Source organism: Patagioenas fasciata, chromosome 1 (genome assembly GCF_037038585.1).
Source record: "Patagioenas fasciata isolate bPatFas1 chromosome 1, bPatFas1.hap1, whole genome shotgun sequence".
NCBI lineage: Eukaryota > Metazoa > Chordata > Aves > Columbiformes > Columbidae > Patagioenas > Patagioenas fasciata.
In genome coordinates, this window is record NC_092520.1 from 164,532,821 (window position 1) to 164,556,250 (window position 23,430).

A 23,430-nucleotide genomic window follows, 5' to 3' on the forward strand; every position below is an offset into this window, starting at 1 on the left:
TCTGATAAAGAATAAACATATCAGCAATTTAATTCCTTCACTCTTAAAGGCTTTGGAGCGAGTTGCAGTTGGCCAAATGGTAAGTAGTATTGTTTATTTTAGCCATTTTAAGATAAAATGTGTTTTTCCTCCTTGAATGCTTTTAATCCATGACCTTTTATTGAACTTCTGCATTTCTGGAATCTAAAATACTAGCATATACTATATCAAATCCTGATAGATAGCATGTGTCATCATGAAATCACTTTTTTATTGCTGTGATTGTACTTAGCGAATCTGTTTTCTTTTGACAATTAAAAGTCTGTAAAAAAAGCACAGTTTAAGGCATTAAACTACCCTTCTTAATGTCTTTTGCTATCTTTAAGCTAATACATAAATTCAGTACAAATGTCTTCTGATATCCCTGGTTTGGATCACTCTCCTAGTGTTTTATCAACTAATGTAAAAATAGAAATTGTTATGACAAAGGCTTGAACCTGTTAGAAACATCATCATTCTCATTTTTAATCCCTGTATATTTTTCCCCTGTGAATACTTTGAATTATTGTTGTGCAAGTTATCCTTTTGGGAATGGTGGACACCAACTGTGCAAATATTTAAAAGGCAAGTCTGAGAGACCTCTGATTTCCATATGTAAGTCCACTGACCCCAGTAGCCTTTTACTGTAAATGCCTTTTACTGTGAATTTTTAATTGGCAAGCATTAACTATTTTTATGAAACAGATCTTTCATACACAAAGGTATGAAGTTTTCAGTGTATTCTAGTTCTATGAGCATAGTATCTTCCGTATGGTTCAGACTACGGCGTATGATGATTAAGCTAAGAAATTATGCATTTTGCCTTCAAAACAGGTTAAGTAAATTGTTAGATTTATTTTGCATAGTAGAATTTGGATCATGATCAGTAGATTTTTCCTCTGTTCATTTTCCCTCTGCCAACCTTTGGACTTCTACTTCAGAGTGTGGGTTTCATTGTTTTTCTTTCATTCATGGTTATGTTAGAATCTGACCCCAAACCATAATTTTAACTGGATGCAGAAACACTAGTAAATTGTACTTTTAAACCTGTTATAACTGATTGTAAAGAATACAAGCCAATAAGAGGCTGAGGGTGCCAATACTCTTTTTGTTACTCTGATATTCATTTCAATGCCAATTTTAAATCCTTGCTACTGTAATTTTTTTTTTTTTTTGCAGCTGCCCACAGAATCATTGTTTTATCGAGCTGTTCTTCAGGTTATTATAGAAGAAATGTATGGTGTCTCCAAAAGGTAAGAAGCTCTGAATTCATAGGTAACAAACTAAAGCTCTGATTCTCTGCCACCTCTATTCTATAGAGAAGGTATTTATTAGAAAGCAGAAGAGTGTAAAAATCAGTCGGTATGTACATATTGATATTAAAATGCAAGAAACATTTATTCATCCTAAATCCACATCTCAAATGTATTGCCCTTCTTTTACCCATAGCTGAAATAGATCCTTCTGTACTGGAAACATGTATAAACCGTACTTCACCAGAGAACCCCTTGCAAATTCACTAAAAAGTCAGCCTGGTCCTGGGCTACCCTGTTATGCAGAGGTTCTGGCAGCTTAATAGTGCAGCAGACAGACATTTCCATTTTTCCCTAGAAAAACTGCTAAAAACTCAATGGCCAGCATATCTGTGAAGAACTACTTACTGCTTGTGCCTACGCTGGCAAGTACTGTGCGCTCATAGGGTGGGATCTGGAGAGCCGGTGCGGAGGACCTGACTTCTGCACTATCTTCTTTTCCTGGAGTTGTACTTGGATTAGATTTTCTCTTATTCTGTGGGATGTATGCTTGTTAATTCTTGGAGTGCATCCAGAAGTGCTTGGGGCATATCCAGAAGTACGCCTTGGAGTTCAATTTAATTTGAAAAGAACCCATTTTTTGAGCTCTAATCTTATTCCACAGTGTCAACCAAAGCGTGAGAGGTAGGGAAAAACAGAAAATTCTCTTCAGAAGTATACTCCTGATCTCAAATAACTGCTAATGCAGATACTCCCAAATCTTTTGGTGAATGTAGAGCCAGAGAGCTTACCCTTCAGAACGTCAAACTCCTCAAAGAACAAAGATTTTTTTATTTTTAAATTGTATAAAATATTGCATATAAAATCATGGCGACTAAGTTGTAAAGAAGAAGTGTGAGAAAGATGATAATACATTCCATTTGTAAAAGGAAGTATACTTTGGAGGAAGTAATTAAGATTATAGAATCATAGAAATATTTTGGTTAGAAGAAACCCTCAAGATCATCGAGTTCAACCCTTAACCCAACACTGGCACTAACCCGTGTCCCTAAGAACCTCATCTATGTGTCTTTTAAACACCTCCAGGGATGGTGACTCCACCACTTCCCTGGGCAGCCTGTTCCAATGACTGACAACCCTTTCTGTGAAAATTTTTTTCCTAATATCCAATCTAAACCTCCCCCGGTGCAAATTGAGGCCATTTCCTCTTATCCTACCACTTGCCACTTGGGAGAAGAGACCAACACCCTCCATGCTACAACCTCCTTTCAGGTAGTTGTAGAAAGCAATAAGGTCTCCCCTCAGCCTCCTTTTCTCCAGGCTAAACAGCCCCAGTTCCCTCAGCCACTCCTCATCAGACTTGTGCTCCAGACCTTTCACCCGCTTAGTTTTGAAATAAAAGCAGTAGCTACACTGGAAAGACTCCCTGTCAACCTACCCACCACCCCAGTTGTGTACCCCCAGCCTACTCCCTGGGGAGCAGAGGGAGAAACAGAGAAGGCCTCAATACTGCACAATCACAGTTTGTCAATAGCTGAAACATCGGTGCGTTACCAGCACTGGTTTAGTCACTAATCCAAAGCAGAGCACTATGAAGTTACCTCCATCCCATCCAGGCCCAGACACTGGCATCCCCCCAGTAACCTGTGATTAGGAGGCAGATGCTGATCTTCTAAAGAATGACATAATGGCATAATCATGAACAGATTTTCAGACTGCATCAGCCCAAATGTTTAGGTATGTCTGAATATTAAGTATGACTAGAGAAATTAATTCTTTCTTTAAAATAAATGTGACTTTTGATACTCAGTGAGTGGGGAACCCTGCCAGCTAAAGAGATTAGAGTTGCCACTGAGGAAAAGTCTCTGTTGACGTCAGTAGATGTTAATCCTTATGCTCAAATAAGGAGAAAGGAGTTTTACTGAGAATAAAGAGGGGGGAAATGTTTACCCACAATATTTCTATTTAGTATTTCACTGGGGGGAAAGTGTATTTCCTCTTAAGCAATAGAATACTCACAAACAGCTACTGTAGCTGAAAAAGTAACTCCTGCACTGCACAGCTTGAAGAGGAATTAAGTTAAAACACAGTCAAGAAAGCAAATTCAGACTAACATAAAGTTATGTCTTGTTTCTCCAAGATATTTTAAACACAGAGAACAAATGTAAGTGGCCTGTTAGGATTCAGTCTTCATATGTGTTTTTTAGTGTTCATGCATTATTTTAACATGTTTTCTGAAACAATCTACATTTCTGGCTGGCTTCAAAAGTAGGCCATTTAGTTGTAAACAGGGGAAAACTGTAGCATCACTTAGTGAAATAAAAATAGTGAGGGTAACAACACAAGGTAACAAACACAAGTGAAATTTTACTCCAACTTGACATTTACTCAGTCCAGAGGTTGATAGTAAATAAATTACAGCGGAATTACAGAAGTATTATAGAACTATAGAAGGAAATATCTGTCAGTGGAAACAAGAATTTTGTCATTCATGTAGGAAAATAAAAATGCTAGGGAGAAATTAAAAAGAAACTTTGAACTCTCCAATTTTTAGGTAAAATAATAACTGTACAATTGTACAGTTGCTGTATGTAGACATTTCTTCAAATGGTATCTAGCTTGTTTTAAGTAAAAGAGGGAGAAAGGAAAGTTGTTGCTAACTTGGCAGTCATAGCTGATTTTTTTTCCTGAAGTAAAAATTTAATTAAAGGGAATAAAAAATGTGTAAATTTCAGTTGCTGGATATACAAAAGCGTGCATCTCAATGTTGTATTTGCAGTGATCGACATGTTGGAAAAACTTTCTCCAAATCATCCTCCTTCATAGACTATGTCAGAAAGTCTCTCAAAAAGCTGGAACTGGATGATTCAAAGGTGAGTCACTACATACAGTCTGCATAAAATTCTTATAGCCATGTAAGTTCTTGAAGTCAGCACCACAACTCAATGTTTAAGCCACTGAGGTTATTTAGTTTGTGTATTGATGTATGAATCCAAAGCATTCTCATTTTTATTGATACTGACAGAGCCAATCCATACATATTTTTATGTATTTAAAAACATATAAAAGTTCTTTTTTTTCTTCTTTTTTTTTTTTCAGAATAGACTTCTGTGTATAAATTATTTAAAATACTTTGGTTTAAAATAACTTTATTCTAATCACTTGATGTAAAAACAATCCTTTTTTATACATGGTGCTCATGATCAGAATTTTTTAAGCCTTTCCTGTATTTCTGAAGTTAATCCTACAAATCTCCTTTGACACAAAAAAAAAAAATGTATACATACTCTATTTTATACACGCTCTCATTTAGAGGTAAATATACTTTTTAGATGCCAAGTGAAGCAGTCCTGAAGGACCTCTTGCCTATGCTGATACTATACATCCTGATAAAACTCTTGAACCCTTTTAAATCCAGCTGAAATACTATCCTATACAAACATGCTACTTTTTTGTCTGTACATATGTTTAAACTGAAAGTGATCCAAAAAACCATGAATAATGAATCTCATAATAAACACTTTGACCCCTTTTTATTTTCATTTTTTTCTGCAGCAATATTATCTTGATCCCTTTAGACACCTTTTGAAACTGAAAAATGCAACATTAGAGCAAGATAGGTGATTCTGTCCAGTATGTTTCTCTTACTATTTAGTTCCCAAAGTATTTCAAATTTATTTCAGCCTTTAGACACTCTCCTTAAGTAGCCTTTGAAGGTCTTTGAAGACCTAATTCTTTGTCTTTTAATTTAAAAATGTTAAAGAGAAATATTAAGATTTTTAGATTACTACCCTAGATAGAGAAAAAGAAGTGAATACAAAATTGAGATTTACAATCATAAAATCTTCCAGAGATTTTTTTATGTTCTTAAGTGTCCTGTCTTAGTACTACAACTGCTATATTGGTCAACAGATGGCAACAAAGCATTAGGCATGGAATATAACTGTGTGACGATCACAACCACTCTGTGAGAAGAAGTCGAGCAATGGAGACACTGGAGAGTATTAGAATGATTATTAAAAAGCTTAGTGCAAATGAAAAAGTGGGACTCGCAAGGATGTAAAATACTTAAGGCAAATGCTGTAGTAGTAAACAATGCTTAACATCTGTAGTTAAAATCTCATATCACTGCACATTTACCAGGCACACCAAACCATGAACTAGGAGAAAAATGAAAAACCAAATAAATACATAAATGGAAATGACATTCGAATCATGCTTACAGCATTAGGAAAACGACTTGTATATGAACATCACTGTATTTTAGAACTGTTATATTTAATTCTGTTTGCAAATTGAGTTACCCATATGATTTTCTGGATAAATAGGCACTAATATCATGCATTTACCCCAGCTGAAAGTAACTACTAAAGTGGTGTCTTCCTCATTATGTGTACAATCACTCAAAAGCAATTGGAATGTTTGTGCAATAATCAGTTCACTATATCAATGACTAAAGTCTGCTGGTAAAGAGTTATACCTTCTTTTTAAAACCAGTGAGCATAGAACCTTTGTATCCGTATGTCTGATTTTAGACACACCACCTTCTGCTAGAAAGTGTCTGGATAAATGCAAGTTGCCCTGAGAGAAAAATATTTGTCAACAGTGCTTCAGGCTGCACTTTTGTGTGGTTGCTAAACACCTGATTCAAGTAAATGCTCATTTTTGCTTATATTTCTCCGTATTTTTATGTAGAGCTGGCTGCATATTGAAGACTGAATTTTATGCTGATCTAAACAATATTATTTCTTATTTCCCAGCTATGTTGAAATTTGCAGCAGCACAAAACTTTTTCTATTTTCATACTACTGAGAGGAAAGTTGTTACTGCTCCCTCAACAGTGGTTCTGACACCACAGTTTTCATGGTGGAGTCAGCACTATATCTACACAATATTGGAGAATGTGTTAAATTCCTCTCTTCAGAAAAAAATATACTTACATAGCTATAAATGTGATGAAGCCTAAACATTTGCTCTCAAAGACAACAAAAATCAAAGAGAAATTTATGCAGAATTTGTTTTCAAGCTCTGTTTTTAAAAATTAACAAAAGAGCAGCTGTACTGCATAGACCAAATGTCTACTCTGTCTCTGACAGTGGCCAAATACTGATGTCTTGGGAAGAATACAAAGCAAGGGTAAGCATATATGAAGGATACTTCCAGAATAATCAAAAATGTGCCTGTCATTCACAGAAAAAAGAAGGTAATAATTGTCTTTGTGCATAAGTTTATTTAGGTGGTGTTAGAAAAAACATCTAAAACTTAGTAACACTGTGTAGTACAAACAGAGAACTGTGAGAAAAAAAATGTTTGCATACAAATCTCTGATTACATACACAAAAATATTTTTTTTAAAAAAGATAAGTCTGAAAACTGAGTCACAGGTCTTTTACTGTGCTCATGAGAAAACTGAAGACAGTTTAATCTCCGCATGACACATACTGAGAAGTAGAGGGGTACTGGCATTAAGTTTTCAGGAGTCACTGCCAGGGTTTGGTAGCTTGGCATGCATGGTAAAGTCATGGATGGTTTTGGTCACTGTGGCTGAATCTGGGCTGTGGGACATAAAGATCTTTCCAAACTCATGGTTCATGGTGAGCTCCACACCTGCTTCCTTTATACACAGCAACATCTCTTTTCTGATCAAGGGGTAACCCTGGTGCAATCCAGTCATTTTCCAGTCTGGACAAATGTGGAGGCAGGATAACGAGACGAAGCACATAAGACATCTAACCTGCCTTGATACTCATTTATGGCTTTTGCTAAATATAGAACTGACGAAGACCCTTATCAGGTATAGATATCCAAACAGTAAGCTAATTTTTGCTATTGTTTTTCAGTAAAGATAAGTTCTTGCTTATTTGAAATGAGAACGAGGCCCTTTGTGAAACGATTTTCAATCAGAAGTGACTTAGAGTGAGACAAAATAGTAGAATAGTTTTTTCTACCAAAAAATAGCATTTATCAGTCACCTAGGGCCATTCATTGTTACAAGTTACTGTACAGGGACTGAAGTTTCCTATTACCTTAGAAAAATAATTTTCTCCATTGTGTTTCTTTTCAATGTGGAAGAGCCTGTCAAGTCCAGATTAAACACTGAGATGCAAATGAATTATTTTTTTCTGCCTTTCAGTACAGGATCATTCCTTTCACACGTCTCTCCATCTCAGTAATAAAACTGAGACATACACCATGACTGCTGAATGTCTGACACAATGTTCTCATTTTGTGAGGGCAGAGGAAGGTCTTTTAGTGTGAGCTTGATGCTTCACAGGTATGGTTATATTGCTTCTGACTTCAGAACTGATGGAATTTCTTTGTGGGCCATGGATACCTGCACAGGGCTTTAGTCATTGGTGTGGATTTACACCCAGACAATATTTTATTCCTGGTTGTTTGTCAGAGCTCACTCTGTTCTTATACACTCCATGTTATATGGGCAGAGTGTTCAGGGTCGAGTAGATACGGGAGAAGTTATTTCTATGTATCAGAAATAGTGTGGCCAGCAGAACTAAGGAAGTGATTGTGCCAGTGTATTCGGCACTGGTGAGGCCCCACCTTGAATCGTGTGTTCAGTTTTGGGTCCCTCATCATAAGAAGGACATTGAGGTACTGGAGAGAGTTCAGAGGAGAGTGATGAAGCTGGTGAGGGGTCTGGAGCACAAGTCTGGTGAGGAGCGGCTGAGGGAACTGGGGCTGTTCAGCCTGGAGAAAAGGAGGCTGAGGGGAGATCTGATCACTGTCTGCAACTACCTGAAAAGAGGTTGTAGCATGGAGGGTGTTGGTCTCTTCTCCAAAGTAGGACAAGAGGAAATGGCCTCAAGTTACGCCAGGGGAGGTTTAGATTGGATATCAGGAAAAAAAAAAAATCACAGAAAGGTTTGTCAGTCATTGGAACAGGCTGCCCAGGGAAGTGGTGGAGTCACCATCCCCAGAGGTGTTTAAAAGGTGTTTAGACGAGGTTCTTAGGGACATGGTTTAGTGCTAGAGTTAGGTTATGGTTGGACTTGATGATCCTGAGAGTCTCTTCCAACTGAAATGATTTTATGAGAAAATTTATTTTCCTTTTCATTCACTGTTTTAACTAATTTAACTTGACTGTGGGACTCTCACTTGAGAGAATGAAGCATTCATCCCTGTTCTTTCTCCTACAGAAGTTGGCCACTCTATCAGTTTTTAGCCTTTCTTCTCTCAAACAGCAAGAGCAATCACTCCTTCCTCTTCAGCAGAACATGTTCCAGCTCTATTTGTAGCATTTGTAGCATTTCCACAGCAAAAAGTCCTTGTATAAGTATTTATAGATTTCTTAAACATTCTTAAGTTGCCTGGTGTCCTGTGCTTTTTGGAGTAGATTAGTAAAAGGTCTTTCATAGAACCTGGCTTTAAGGTGATTTAAGGGAGAAAGTGCTTAGAAGGCTGAGGCCTGGATGTGTGTCTGGCAAACTTTGTGATCCATGACTCAGCTCAGATCCATTTCTGCTGGTGGGTGAGTGAGTGAGAGCCTCAGCGGGTGGAGCTGTTGGACAAAGAGAAGCTGGCCAGGATTCATGTAAAGTGCAGTCTGGGAGTAAGGAGAGAATGCTGTTTAATGCCACCTCCAATTGCAGGAAGATATACAGGGCTGGAAACGCTCCTGACACATCCACAAAGAAAAGCTATTAGTCACTTTGATTTCATCTCCTGCTATGTTCACACTATAGTTACTGCTATGGGCTAATAGCATGTAAGGTAGTTACTTTGTCTTAGTCAAAATACTTCATGACTCACTTAACGCTTTCAAATGTAGGCTTATGCTGGGGATATACGATAGCAATTTCAGAGGTAGGGTCACCTTAAGCTTTCACACACAAAGAGACCTTTCTGTGCCTGCCAGTGTGTTGTTGCAAATTCACTTGGTTTTGTTTAATGAAGCTTTTAAGTCTCCCATGACTGGTGTATTTCAGTTTCAAACAGTCTGCACATAACCTGAAGTTGCTGGGGCCCTCCCCTACCAAGAAAAAGTCATTTATTTGGCTGGTGCCCCATCTAACAGCCTGAGATGAGATCTGCAACAATAAACAGATGGGTAATGCTCAGTTTCCACCATCCCCATTTTTTTTAACCCTGACCAGACTTCTTAAAAACAGCTGCTGCCCATTTGTCTTCTTATGATCCTGTGCTTCAGGTAGAGCACCCCAAAATGATGTGCAGCTGCCAGGTCTCAACCAGTGGGTCAGTAAAGGGCACTGGACCCTTTTGTGAGGTGTTGTACCCATCACGGTAGCATTGACATTAATGACACAGTAAGAGAAGCTCATGTCCTCTAAAAAGCTCATTTATCATCATAAGTAATTTAAACAACTTTGATATTTGATACATTATGTCTATCAATGTTCGACTAAAAATATTTCAAAGTCTTGATGTAGCTATGCAGCTAAATTTAGGTATAAGTCATATTGTCTTGGATATTCTGCAAAGGTTAAGTATTTACAAGTATATCTAATTAAAGAAGTGTGTTAGTGCTTGCTTTCTCTACAAAACCAAAAACTTTTAGGTTTGTTTATAATTAATAATTAATTTACATAGTTTTGTCTTATTTTATAAGAATATTACATATAATTCATTTGTAAAGTAATCCTTTTCCTATATTATGCTTACATTTTTAATATAATCAAATAAATCCAAAGGTAACTGATATACATTTGGCTTACTAGATCAGTTTTACTGGAATTCCTCAGGTACTTTCCTTTGCTACGTTGACTTTGTGTTTTTGCAAACTCCAGACTATTTAATTTTGAGTGGTAAAGCTGGTAAGTAATACTGAAATCAGAATTAGTGTGAGAATATGTATTTTTTTCATGAATTGGTTATTTTTTGTCAGACTTTTTTTTTTTTTTTCATGTGTCTTTGGACATTTTTTGTATAGTTAGTGTGAATACTTGATATATGTTTCATATAGGAGTAGTGTTCTTTTAAAACAGTGAAACTTTTTAAGAAAACACAAGAGCATGCAAATGAGACTTTTTTATTTCATCTTGATGATGCAAATGCCTACCAATAGCATTGGCATACATGTAAAGCCTGAAAACTAAGTAGCTGAGCTGATCTCTCAGTGCTATAACTATCAAGTAAAAAGTAAAGTTAAAACTCAGAGTTTTTTAAGACAATAAAAAAATAAGTGATTCTGTTTTTTAAATAAAATAAAGCTTTATTAATTTAAAAAATAACTGGTTTTACACCTGGAGTATAACTATGGTTGTATTACAGGTTACAATGATTTATCACTGTTTTCGAACTTTAGTTTTAATATGTTTCTTTTTTATAATTGCTCAGATGTCAGAGTGAACATGAATTAAGGAGATGCCTTTTCTTATTTTATGATGAAGCAGTTATTCATGTTAGCTAAATCTATATTTAATTTATTGAGCTCAGTCCTAAATAAATTTTCAGCAGACATAAATTATGCTGTGCTTTCTTGCATTCATTTATGTGATAACACTGCTCTTTTTTAAATTAATACAAAAATAGTTCCAATTTGCTTTGTTCAGGTTCCTACAGTATTAGATGGAAACACGTTAGTTAAAGCACTGCAGAGCCAAGAACTTAAAGATGAGACTTTCAGGGACTTCTGCTAAGAGACTGAGGTGTCCTGATTCCATATATCCTTTGTGAAAATGAAGTGGTAAAAGTACATTTAAGATAACTTCAGTCAGTGGCTGGAAAAATATTTGGAAACCCCTCTTGAGTTTCTTGGGATCTGTCCATGAGATCATGTTTTCCCCGTTTCCAGATCAAACCAGGAGCCATCTGAGAAGCCTGTACAAACTTTGTAGTCCCTATGAGAGGAACATGCAAGTGGAACCCCTGTCCCCCTCATCTTGGCTCTCAGTCTGACCTATGTCATGAGCTGTCCTGGTTTTAGTCCCTAATCATGTTCTACTCATGTAATGGTGAGTAGGCTTTGAGGAGATTCCTTCCCATTTCCAAATCTATGCATCTCGTACAAAACCATGTGCAATTTATCACATTTATTTCCTAGTCTGGTCCTACACCGTCTGTGCTTCAGATGTTCTAATGTTCTTCTGATTCATTGCTCACAAACTATGTTAAAATATGTTGAACAGAATGTTTCACATGTTTTTTTCACAATTTTAAACCATATAATTAAGAGACACAGTGCTCTGTACACATCATTGGCAAGCAATGATCTAATTAAATGAGCAGGTGAGCCTGGGCCAAGATAAAAAGCATCTGTCCTTATGGAGCTTGTCAGGATAAGTTGTATTACAGTCTTTAGAAAGATTCACTTTTTAAAATGAGGTGTTTAGGCAGTTCCATCCTTCCTAGAAAATGCTTAATAAGGTTTCCACAGTCATGTGAGAACATTCTAAAGTGATAGACTGATTTTACTTCTTCTACCTTTAATGTGATGATTTGTTTAAATTTTTGTAGGCAAAACTAGTTTTTCATATGAATTTCTGATTTACCGACCTTACAAGATTTTGACCAAAGCAGCGTGGTGTTCTCTAATCCCAAAGGATTAGTTGAGAGAAAAATTTCTAAGCTAAATTTCTGCACCAATATGAACTCTTTAACTAACTGGATTTATTCTGCTTCCTAAATTCAAATGGTTTAATATGTTATTGATTTCTCATCTGTAATGTTTCTCAGTTTCTGAAAATTGAGTCTTAACGAGAGGATTACTACTGGCAAATTCATAATTTAGGTTTTAGTGTGGTGTGCTATTTGAGATACCAGTGGGCTAAACCAATTTTCTTTTCAAATAGATTTTTTGAAAGAATGCTGAGTGCCACCAGAATGTTTTCTGAGAACTTGGTGGCTTTTATGATGGTTTTCATTTTTTTTTTTTTCCATTTCTGTCAGCTGAATTGCATTGAAAGAAGCTACTTTCTTGGAAATTAAATATTATTATGGTAGACAACACTGCTGCTACTCTGAAAAGAGTCTGACTGGCTCTTTTGCTATGACAAAATATTTAAAAGCACCTTCCCCCCTTCTTTGAAATTTATCGGTGTCTTTCAAGAGCATCATTGCACTGTGTTCTATTATGAAGTTAATAACATGCCCACTTTGACTTAATGTGTTACAACCCTCACTACTTTAATCCTCCCAAACAACAAAGGTTATAGGAAGTCATCCTGGGGTGATACTGAAAAATATAGATCTTGTAACTGGTGATCCAATAAAATCGTGCCACGTGTCTTGTGGGATCTGCATTGGATCTTCCTGAACTTCTGCAGATCATGTAATGCATTCTGTTTCCATGGTTGCCTGAAAATTTGAATAATGTCATAATGTTAACCAATTATTAACATGTTAAATGAGGAAAAAATGCAGATATCATTTTGGTCAGTGTTTCATAGAGAACAATTCTTTACAACAACTTATTTCAATAAGACAGAGAAGATGACATTGGGTAAAAGCATATGTGCTTCTCTTAGCTTACCAGTGAGTGTCCCTTGACTTGTAACGTCTCCTCAGCAATTACTAGTAGAGTGTCATAAAATGCAGTTTGCAAATAAAGAGAAGAGGAAGAATCTTACTGTGTGGCTTAATTTTATTGGTGTTTTAAAAAGTGTTGAAAAAACACTTAAGACTGTAGAACTGTCAGCAGTGGAATTGTATAATATGTTAACACGGGAACTAACCTGAATATATACAACTATATTGGGAACTAAAAAGGAGAATTTTGAGAGGGACTTTTAACCTGAGATTTATTATAACCTTAATGTCTACCCTGCACCAAATTCAATGTTGATATCTTTAAGTGACAGTGAATACCTCAGACTCTTTGGTCTTTTCTAAGATTATTTCTGATTTTGATGCTTTTTATTGTGTACAGCTGTTGGGCAAACATGGAGCCAAAGCCAAAACAATACTCTCCACTTTCCCATGAATTCTAACATGGCAATTAACTGAGTCTAAACAGTCAAAAATGAAGGCACTAAATGAATTTACACACTTAATGTATTTTACAGTTGTTGAAGAGTTGACATTCTCAATGTTTTCTTAAATAGAAGGAATTCGAGCTCACAGGTTTCCTGGGTCATTTGTTAGTCAGGAAAAAACTGAATGAAGGCGCAGCTAAGAGTTGCATTACAGCCTATAAAGTGTATGTGCATAATACTGTTTTCAAGTATAATTGTTTTTCAAACAAGCAAAATGCTACCCCAATTATGGTAGTGTAATGTTTTAGTCTGACAAAGAATCTTAAGAGATATGACTTTTATTTCAATTAGATATAAATAACAGATTGTATTCATTTGAAATGCATTTTACACAAAGTTCTAAATAAACTTAAGTTTCTCAGTAATTCCATTATCTGTTTTACATTCTTTTACATTATGCTACATTACATTACATTACATTACATTATTTTTAACTACTTTGGTCATGGTAAAATTGTACGAAGTTTCTGCATGGTATGGTCTCCCAAGTGTTTTGAACTGATCAAAGACACTGCTCTGCTAAAAGGGTTGCCCTGCTGATTTCTTGTACTCTTGCTAATGTTCATGATAATGCTGGTACCAGAAGAGAGACGAAACATGGAAATGTGCAGTCAGTGCCGGGCAAAGCAGTCCCTTTGAGGCAGCAAAGAGGAATTATATCTGTTTAAACAGACGTGGAACAGCATCCTTGGGCTCTGTCTGTCCTCTGTAGAACATGTGCAGTATTGGACAGTAAAAGACTTCCATTCAGTCAAAATACTGTAGTCTAGGGAAAGACACAACTCTGAAACTCTCTGGAGATGTGTTAAGTGTGGTGTCACTACTTGCCACACACCTTGTACCTTAATGTTTTCTTTTCATCCTGTGCTCACTCCGCATGTTTGTGGGGTCACAGTCTAACCTGGGTGTGCTCAGGTGTGTAGTATCTCCTGTGCTCTCAGGCCTCTGTTGATAGTCACCTAGTGTTCATTGGCAGATGAGTCTGGCCTATGGTATACTTTTAGTGCCATCTCCAGCATATGGTATATTTATAAATAAGTCAATGGAGACCTTGCTGTCCACCAGTTTCGCTTGGTTGTCTCAGTTATTTCACAGAATCACAGAATCATAGAATCACAGAATCATAGAATCACAGAATCACAGAATGTTAGGGATTGGAAGGGACCTCGAAAGATCATCTAGTCCAATCCCCCTGCCAGAGCAGGAACACCTAGATGAGGTTACACAGGAATGTGTCCAGGCGGGTTTTGAATGTCTCCGGAGTAGGAGACTCCACAACCTGTTCCAGTGCTCTGTCACCCTCACTGTGAAGAATTTTCTTCTCATATTTAAGTGGAACCTCCTACGTTCCAGTTTGTACCCATTGCCCCTTGTCTTATCATTGGTTGTCACTGAAAAGAGCCTCGCTCCATCCTTGTAACACTCACCCTTTATATGTTTATAAACATTAATGTAATCACCCCTCAGCAACCATTTCAATCCACAAAGAAATGAGTTTGAAAAGATGCATGTACCACCATCACAGTGCAAAGAGAGGAGATGCTTTTGTTCTCAACCCAATAAAGACCAGAAGACATTGTAGCCAAATCAGCAAAGAAATACTGGCCAAACCCTCTCTGTATGTATTGAAGGTTATTTGAATATCAGTAGCGTAAACTAGATCTTTGAGTGCAGAACCATTGTTAAGACAAGTGCCTGATATATGTATTTGGGTTCAGTGCATGAGATTTTTTGGGGTATAGAAACGTGTGGCAACCCTGCATAGAGAACAATTGCACAGACAGCTCCAGTGGCTAAATGGCACTTGCTTTGCATGGTCTTGAAAACAAACAATAATCCACTCCTGCCTCACCTGGGAAGGGCAGCTGAAGATTGTGTTGGGTACCTTTAAAGAACTGAAGCTGCTGCAGTTTCAGAGAAAGCCGGTGTTTTAGTCTTTGTCCAGTAAATTGACCACGTAGCTAGCTACAAGTTACCCTTTTCATGACCTTTTCTATCAATGCTTTTTGGTGAACGCTTTCTCTCTTTTCCAGCTGGGCTGTTGCATTGAATTGGTTCCCCCACCAAACTTTTAACTGAGGCACAGTTTGGAATTCTGCCTAATCGATCCATGACAGCAGGATGCATTCAGTCGGAATGTGTATTAAGCAAGGACAGAGTGCAAAAGGCTCAGTACTCGAGTATGGCAACATCCAAGAGACATTTTTGACCCGGCCTTTTATTTGCCAAACATTTCACAGCTTGTTTGCTTTTAATTTGAATGCTTCATATTGAATAATGAAAAACATAAAAGAAGCAAAAGCAGAAAGGTTTCATGATGGCATTTTTACAAATACAGGTCTTTGTATTTTAATTCCAAATAGCCTGTAATTTCAAAAATCCATTATACTAAAACCCTTTTAATTCTCCGTTGAAATGAAAAGCTTATAGGGCAGAAGTTAAATAAACTATTTTGTTTATCTCATGACTGATATATTTTAGTTGGTTTGACTCTTCAGAAGAGAAAAGAAAAAAAAAACCACTCAGATATTTACACAGCTCTACTGAAAATAAAATAGCAACAAAACCAAGAAAATCCTGTTAGTCCACATTAGTACTGCCAGATGAGTTACTCAACCTTGCCTCTGTAGTTGTAAAAAAGTACTTTCTAAATTAAAAAAAAAAAATGACAGAAAGACTACAAAATTTTTTCTAACCCATCCCCTTGTTTTAAGACAGAGTGAGAATTTTGTATCATTCCTGAAAAATATTTGACAAACCTTAAAGTGGCTTGTGATGGAGACTAAAAACCTCCCCAGTCCTTAATTAACCTCAAGTAGAGAAAGTTCCTTCAAGTTTTTGGCTGAATTTGGTTTTGCTGCAAGGAGTCTGTATCCTATCCACCACAGACACAGTGAACAAACTGTTCCCTGCTTCTTGGCAATAGCCTTGTAAAAACTGTTATTATGCCCACTCTCAGTTTTCCCTAATTTAGCCTGATGCCTTCTGCTTCTCTCAGTCTTACTTCATAGGTCATGTTTTCTAGATCTCTGATCTTTCTCTCTCAGGGCTTTTTCAGACAGTTCATTTCTTTCTTTGAAATCTAATACTACAAAATGCATGCAGTGTCCCAGCGAGAGCTTCGCCACTGCCCAGCAGAGTTGAGGGATTGCTTCCTGTGCTTTGCAGCTGCTCTCCCGTACATGGCGCTGCATCTCCAGACCGTCATTTGGTGTTCCCCATGCTGAACAGCTGATCATTTCTGCCTGAGTGTAGTCCCTTCTGCTTTTCTGTACAGCATTTCAGGCTTCTTTTCCAAGCAATGCTCCAATTTCTGAAAATTATTTTAAGTTCCAGCAATGCCTTCCTGTGGCACATTTGCAGATTTAGTTAATGTGGTTTCTGCTCTTTTGTCTGAGTTCTTAATGGAAACGCTGCATTTTGTAATGGACCTCCAGTCAGCAGGTCTTTTCAGTTGTTCAAAGGCTCATTAGTAAGTACCCTCTGATTATGGCCATTCAGTGTTCAGCCACTTTATGATACTTCAATCTAAACCTTGTTTCTTAAATTTGCTTATGAAATTGTTATGTGAAATGGTGTCAAAAATCTTGCTGAAATCAAAATATATTACAAGCAGTTGTTTTTTGCTGTTGCAAATCCTTTCACCCTCCTTCCAAACAAAGTAGACTGACCTGTTATTTGTTCTTGGCAAATTCATATTGGCTATTACTTGTCCGCTTATCTTTTAGTGCTTTTATATTCTTCATTTGTTCCATTTTTTTCCAGCGCATTGAATTTGAACTGACTGCTCTATAATAAATGACAAACTTCTACTAGCTGTCTGACATAATATCTTTGAGAACTTTTCAGTGACAATGAGTACTAATTCGGAGGTCACTTCATTCCTGTCGTAGGATGAAGTTCATAATACATACCTGATTTGAAAACTTATAAGTTATGGAAATGCTTTCTAGTTTGTTTTCCTATCTTAGGGTGAGATTTTGCTGCTTTGAATCTGGATTAGCCACCTGATCTCAGATGATTCTTCTAATGAAAGTATGCAAAAATGTATTAAACACCTCAGCTTTCCTAGTCTTCTGTCAGTACCATTACTTTTCTACTAAGCTGTGGACTAGCTCTTTCCATATCCATAACAGAGTAGCCGTACTGCAAACTCCCAGTACTGCAGAAATACATCAGAGTCTTCCAGCACTGCTCTTTCCAGCAGCCTCCATCACCCGTAATATTGCAAACCTAGTTCCCACCCCTCTGGCAGGTTTCTTAAGTGCCCAGCTCAACCATCTTCTTTAGCATCCAGGACTGTGGACAGCAGAGGAGTAGAGACGTCACGACCTTAAAAAACTGGAGAATGTTGTGGTCAGGCTGCCTTGTAGAGAACATACTTTGTGAAGAACAGGTATGGCCATAGCTCTGGCTACCTGTGGTGGGGCAGTGGCCACTAAGGGCTGAAAAAGGAAGGATTCTTGAACTGCCTCTGTGTCAGATTTAACCCCAAATCACAGCATTTGCAATCAGTGGCGGTCCTGGCAATGTTGCATCAGGTGATTGCGAAGAGGGGAACATGGAGTGGTGCAAAGTAAACAGAAAAAAGTTGAACATGGGTTTAAACATGGGTAACTTGAGGCACAAAGGAACGAAGTATGATTTCCAGAATCTGATAGCAGGTTTTGTAATGTGAAATACCATCCGGAAGTCCTGACTGAAGGCTGTTACTCTCACACCAGAATCCACTCCACAGCTATTTAAATAAATCTCTTGGGTACAGGGGTGAGGTGGGAATAAGATACATGGCAAAAGAAATGAGAATGTTATCTCCAATTTACTGTGTAACACTAATTTAAGAATGGCTGGAGCTTTCTAAATAATGAATGAATCCAGTATTTCATGTCAGTGCAAAATGCTCTCTGAAGAACAGTTATTGTAAATGAGAACTAAGAAACTGGCATTGGAAAATTATTATAAACCGTATGGAAGTGCTAATTTCAAAAACAAAACAGAAAATTGATTTTGTAGTGTGACTCTCAATTAGGAAAAAAATATTTCATTTTAAAGTTCTCTTGAAAATGTAACTAGAATGACTCTGATATATTTTTTTATATTCCTTGCAGATCCCAGACAGCTGTATAATGGATTACTATGAAAAATACAAGCACAGAATGAATGAGCTTGAAGCATTTAATATGGTAAAAGATATAGGATTAATACTATTACCTTGTATGTATGTGCTAGTCTAGAACAAAGTCCTGTTAAGTTTTATATGGAGGTGGACTGTCTTACACTGTGGTATGCAATCACAAAAACAAAGCAGCTCCACCTTCCAAACTTTGGAGCTTATCCTATTCCAAAACTATATTAGGTGTCAGTAAAATAATAAAGCAAACACGTGGAAGATTCTTTTTCAAGAGGGACTATTACCCTGGAAAATGAAATGTCAGTCTCCTTTTAAACCTAGAGTGGTCTCCACGCAGTTATTTCATAAAAATTCTTTTTATTAAAATTCATTATTTCCCTCTTTAAACTTGTTCTGCTTCATATAATATCATTTTCTTGTTGGACCAAATAAATAACATAGTTTCCTGGCTTTATGGCATCCCGTGTATTTTTGATCTTTAATATAATCTGTTTTGAAGATGTCCATCCCACGGGGAAAATTGGCAAGGTGACATTTGTACAACAGAAGCACTAGCAAATGATTGACCTTCCTGGAATTGTTCTGTGGAAGTGTAGCCATTTGGAAGTGTACTGGCTGTCTTTCCCAAAATCATTATAGTATCTAATCTTTCTTTCAGCTGAAGGTTGTTCTGGCTCCCTGCATAGAAGTTTTGATACTTCTGGATCGTCTTTGCTACCTCAAGGAGCAGGTATTTTTGCATTATATTTTATGATACCTAAAGGCTACATAAGTGAAATGAGACTATTTCAACCAATTTATTACTTTGCAGACCAAAAGTCTCTGTTGCAGAATTGTTATTCTCATCATATTTGCAAAAGTATAAGCATTCATTCCGTTCCGTATAAACATATGCCCAGCAGATGTTTTTATTTTCAGCAACGCAGCAACAGTAAAGTTTATGTTCTTTTAATTGTGTGGTAATTACTAGTCAATAGACAGTAAAAATAAATTAATTAAATATGCAACAAATCTCATTTTATACAACATATTGGGATATTTAATAATTAAAAAGAATATTTGAAATGCTAAATAAACATTGTGCTGCACATGCCAGAGCTCCCCATGAATATGTTTTAGAACATATAATTCAAGAAATTTTGAATTATGTCCAAAATGTTCATGATTTTTTTTTAATTGTTTCTTAATTAAGACCAATTATCAGAGAGGGTGCACTTTTTCCAACTGTATGGGTCAACTGAGGTACATTTGACTAACATACAACCTGGATATATTTTACAAGTGTAGATCTGGGATATAATAATCAAATGCTACTATATTTACTCCATAATTATTGATACTACAATGTTTCTTCTAACGCTGATATGGAGCTTGGTCTGATTAACACAGAAGCAGCAACCATACTTTCTCTGCACCAGTAAACATTTTTTTGACAAATAATAATTTGCCAGGAGGAAATGGTTGTGTCTTCCAGCTTCTGCTCTGGGCCATGGTCAAAATAAAATTTTAAAATAAGTTTTAAACCCATTCATGTGAATAACTCTGTTTTTCCACCATAAACCTTTCATTTTAACAGCTCCATTTTATCATAAGTAAAAATTCACTTTATTCTCTGCCGCAGTGCACTTGGAACAACTGAGCTGTAGTAAATGTATGCTTTTCTTCTCACTTGTATTTTTACAGAAAGGCAACTTGAAATATTTAAATAATGATGTATTTTCTCGAATGCCAACCAGTTATAAATCACATAGAGATCTGTATGATTTCCGAGACAGGAGATCAGACTTGCTGCATTTAGTATTAATTTACCTTTTCTAAATGTAATATAAGCACTGATTTAATCTTGTACTGGTTGATTCACATGCTTAGGAAGAAAAAATAAAAATTATAAAAGCCATATGCAACATGAAGGCCAGATCCAGCTGACCTGATTCATTTGAAAAGTCAGTTAATTAGCTTCAGTAGTAGAATGTGCTGCATAAAATGGATGAGACTTGATCCTTAATTTCTTTGCTCTAGTTCAACTGAAAAAAGCTTTACTGATAAAGAGGGTGGTAAACTATCATTTGGTAGTGACAGAAATAATTTAATGACTTTAAAATATGTTCTGATGAGGGTATCCTTTATTTCATAACAAACTTTCTGTGTTGTTTTTGTTAGATAAGTGTTTTTCCTGCTTTGCATTATGGATATTTTTTTTTCAATTTCATATTTCAAAATGTGGACCTATTACCATATCTTAGCCTTTAGGTCAAACACATTTTTATGTACTTCCATCATATATCATTTTACAGGACAACATTGCCTGGTCTGGACTTGTGAAGTTATTTGATCCCGTGAAATCCCCCAGATGCTATGCAGTTATTGCTCTGAAGAAACAGTCGTGTTTTCAAGTGGAAGCAAATTGCAGATAGGTTGAAAGCTCTGAACGGATACTGCTGTTTCCTCATTTTTATTGTTATTTCTAATTGATTCCTCAAGTACACTGACTGTTTGCTTTTCAGCTGCAAAAGTAAAAAATGCCATGCCTTTTTGAATAATGAGAAATAAATAGTGAGTTGTATCTTCTTTATAAATACCATTGCTTCATTATGTCAGTTATTAAGCAATGTTGAACATCTGGCTTTATTATAAAAGTTATGACCCCTATTATGTGATTATTATTTTTAAATAATTTTAAGTTTCTTCTTTTTAAGCCCTTTACCATGTGTCAGTACCCTTTCTCTTGATGTTTCTAATCACAAGATCATACCTTCTCGATTTTTACCAGTGGCTGGCATCAGCAGTCTCAGACTGACCTCGCCTTTTTCTTTTCTGGATTCAGGTGGTGCATAGTCTAAACAAAAAAATAACCTGCGCTGTAAACAAGAGGTTCATAGACTAAACAGGTCTTTGTGCTTCCCTGTTCTCCAAGTCATCAGGACCAGCTTATTTATACAGCAACCTAGAAGAGCCTAGATAGGAACTACCTGCAAAGAGCAGTTTTGTATTAACCCCGTTTTCCTTCAGAGATGTTCCTGGCACGGACTTGTTCGCCTGTCACTCTGAAAGAAAATATGTGTGTGCTCTAATCCAGCAAGAGATTTCCCAGTGCTTAAGAGCCAGCTGCCCTGCTGGGGTTCACTCTGTAATCCTTGGGTTTTATCAGAAAGCTGTTATCTGACCCAAATGTGTTGAGTATAAATACTTTGGTACCCAAGTGAACTGAAACTTGCTAGGCACTTTCTCGTTGGCTGTACTGCATTCATGAGTGGGAATTTTATTTGTCAAGGCACTTATCCCAACGGGTTGCCTAATTAAACTTGCAGATTTTCCATAAATCAAAAAAAAAAAGTTTCTATTTTAAGTCTTGGTACTTTTATTAGAATTTTCCAGTATATTAAATATAATTAACTACCAGTGCACAGAAAAAAAAAAAAAAAAGAAAAAGAAAAAGAAAAAAGAACAACAAATAAATAATAAAATACAGTGTTAAGAAAAGGGGAGAATTCAACTTTGGTGGGCGGAAGATGAAAATAACAGAAAATATATTCATTGAATAGTGATAGTAATAGTTATGGGAATCAGACTGAGATTCAGATGTGAGTAGGAATAAATCTTATTCTGTTTCAGTTGGCAAAATATGAGAGCTTGTGCACATGGCTGTTCAAGAAGAGAGAAGTATTTTTTTAACAAGTCACATCTTTCTTGATGTGTCCTCTTGGAAGAAATACTTTTGTTTTCGGTGGTGAAAGTTCACTGCTGCCTATTTTAGGACTCAGAGTCCTTATTAGCTCTATGGATCCAGAATGAACTTCTCACATTTCTTTGGTCCCAGTACATTCAATTCTTAGAGCTGTTGAGCGCCTGTGATACCCAAGAAAATTAAGAGAAGTTGCAGGTGCTCACAGGGTCTTTGGAGCAGAGCTAAGAAAAGAAAATGAGGCCCTTCATAGGTGTGTCTTTTTGTTATATAGGGAGTACTGAGGAAACTAACAAGCTGGTAGATTATTTTCCCGGGAGAGGAATCAAAAGAAATAAAATCCTCTCCTAACCTCTAAGCATCTGGAAGGAAAAAACCTCAATACTATCTGATATAAAAAGGCAATCTAAAGTGCATGATGTCAAAAAAGAAAAAGATGTGAACAAAAGTGCTAGGTTTTATTATATTATGTTCTACTGAGACATGATGACTAATTATTAGTGAAATGTTAGAGTGTTGTCATCCCAATCTTATGGGCTGTTGGAATAATTTACTTGGGGATGAAATTGCCTTTTTTCATGTCACAAATTGATTCTTCTGTTTTTTTTCAGAATAAATATTAAAAACTGGCTAAGTATGATGACCAAACAAAGAAAGAACAGTTTCTCACTGAAAGCAAGTGCTTAAAAGTACCCTTTTATGGCCCAGAAATATGTTTTACCAAGCTCCACCTGGTTTATTTTGAGGCCAGTCAAAATTGCATAGGGTATTTGGACTACTGGTAATTTCATGTGATATTTTCATGTGCGTAATGCTATCTAAATACAAAGCTAAATTCTTATTGCTATCTTAAGAGGACATTTGCAACAGTTTAGAATAACAAGCACATCTCTAGGATTAGCCCAAGTGCTTTTTCACTGATTCAAAGTAGCTTGAATAAATTTGCATTCCCCCCCCTCAGCAACTTCTCAGGCTCTTTCAGTACTTTTCACGCACTTTGTAGTCTATGCAGGCAAAGACAGAGGCGATGTGCTTCTTAGAATTATAACTATCAAGACGTTTATATGGTGATTTTACACTCAGCAGAGTCAGTTGCTGTCTGCTCTCAAAGCTGTGTGGAAGCATTGGATGCCTGAATACCTATGAGCTATTGTTTACATAATGGAAAACTTCCTGACAGTAATCAAGATGAATAAAACTATTTTTCTTCATGGTTATTGCCGAAAGTTCTTCCATAATCTAAACCGTATCCTAAATATGATGAAGTCTTTTGATAGAAAAGAATCTCCATTTTCTTTCAGTGTGACAGAGAGCTATCTATCTTGATGTGCTTCCTAAGGAATAGTTGGTATGCCTGCTTTGCCTCAGGTGTTTACCTGAGACTGTTTGTGGCACATC

The 23,430-nt window shown here is 36.5% G+C and overlaps 1 protein-coding gene across 3 annotated transcripts in view; it reads left to right on the forward strand.

Annotated features, from left to right (window-relative positions):
• Positions 1-20,928, forward strand: part of METTL25 (methyltransferase like 25) — a 65,120-nt gene extending 44,192 nt beyond the window's left edge. For 2 of the 3 annotated variants that reach the window (XM_065842860.2, XM_071799627.1), the window contains 6 exons: positions 50-79; positions 1,198-1,271; positions 4,051-4,144; positions 18,328-18,402; positions 19,009-19,080; positions 20,645-20,928. In XM_065842860.2, the coding sequence (XP_065698932.1) occupies positions 50-79; positions 1,198-1,271; positions 4,051-4,144; positions 18,328-18,402; positions 19,009-19,080; positions 20,645-20,764 (465 nt within the window). In that variant the 3' untranslated portion in view covers positions 20,765-20,928. The remainder of the gene's footprint in view (positions 1-49; positions 80-1,197; positions 1,272-4,050; positions 4,145-18,327; positions 18,403-19,008; positions 19,081-20,644) is intronic. The other variant, XM_065842870.2, reaches the window with a different exon arrangement.
• Positions 20,929-23,430: the final 2,502 nt, after the last annotated feature.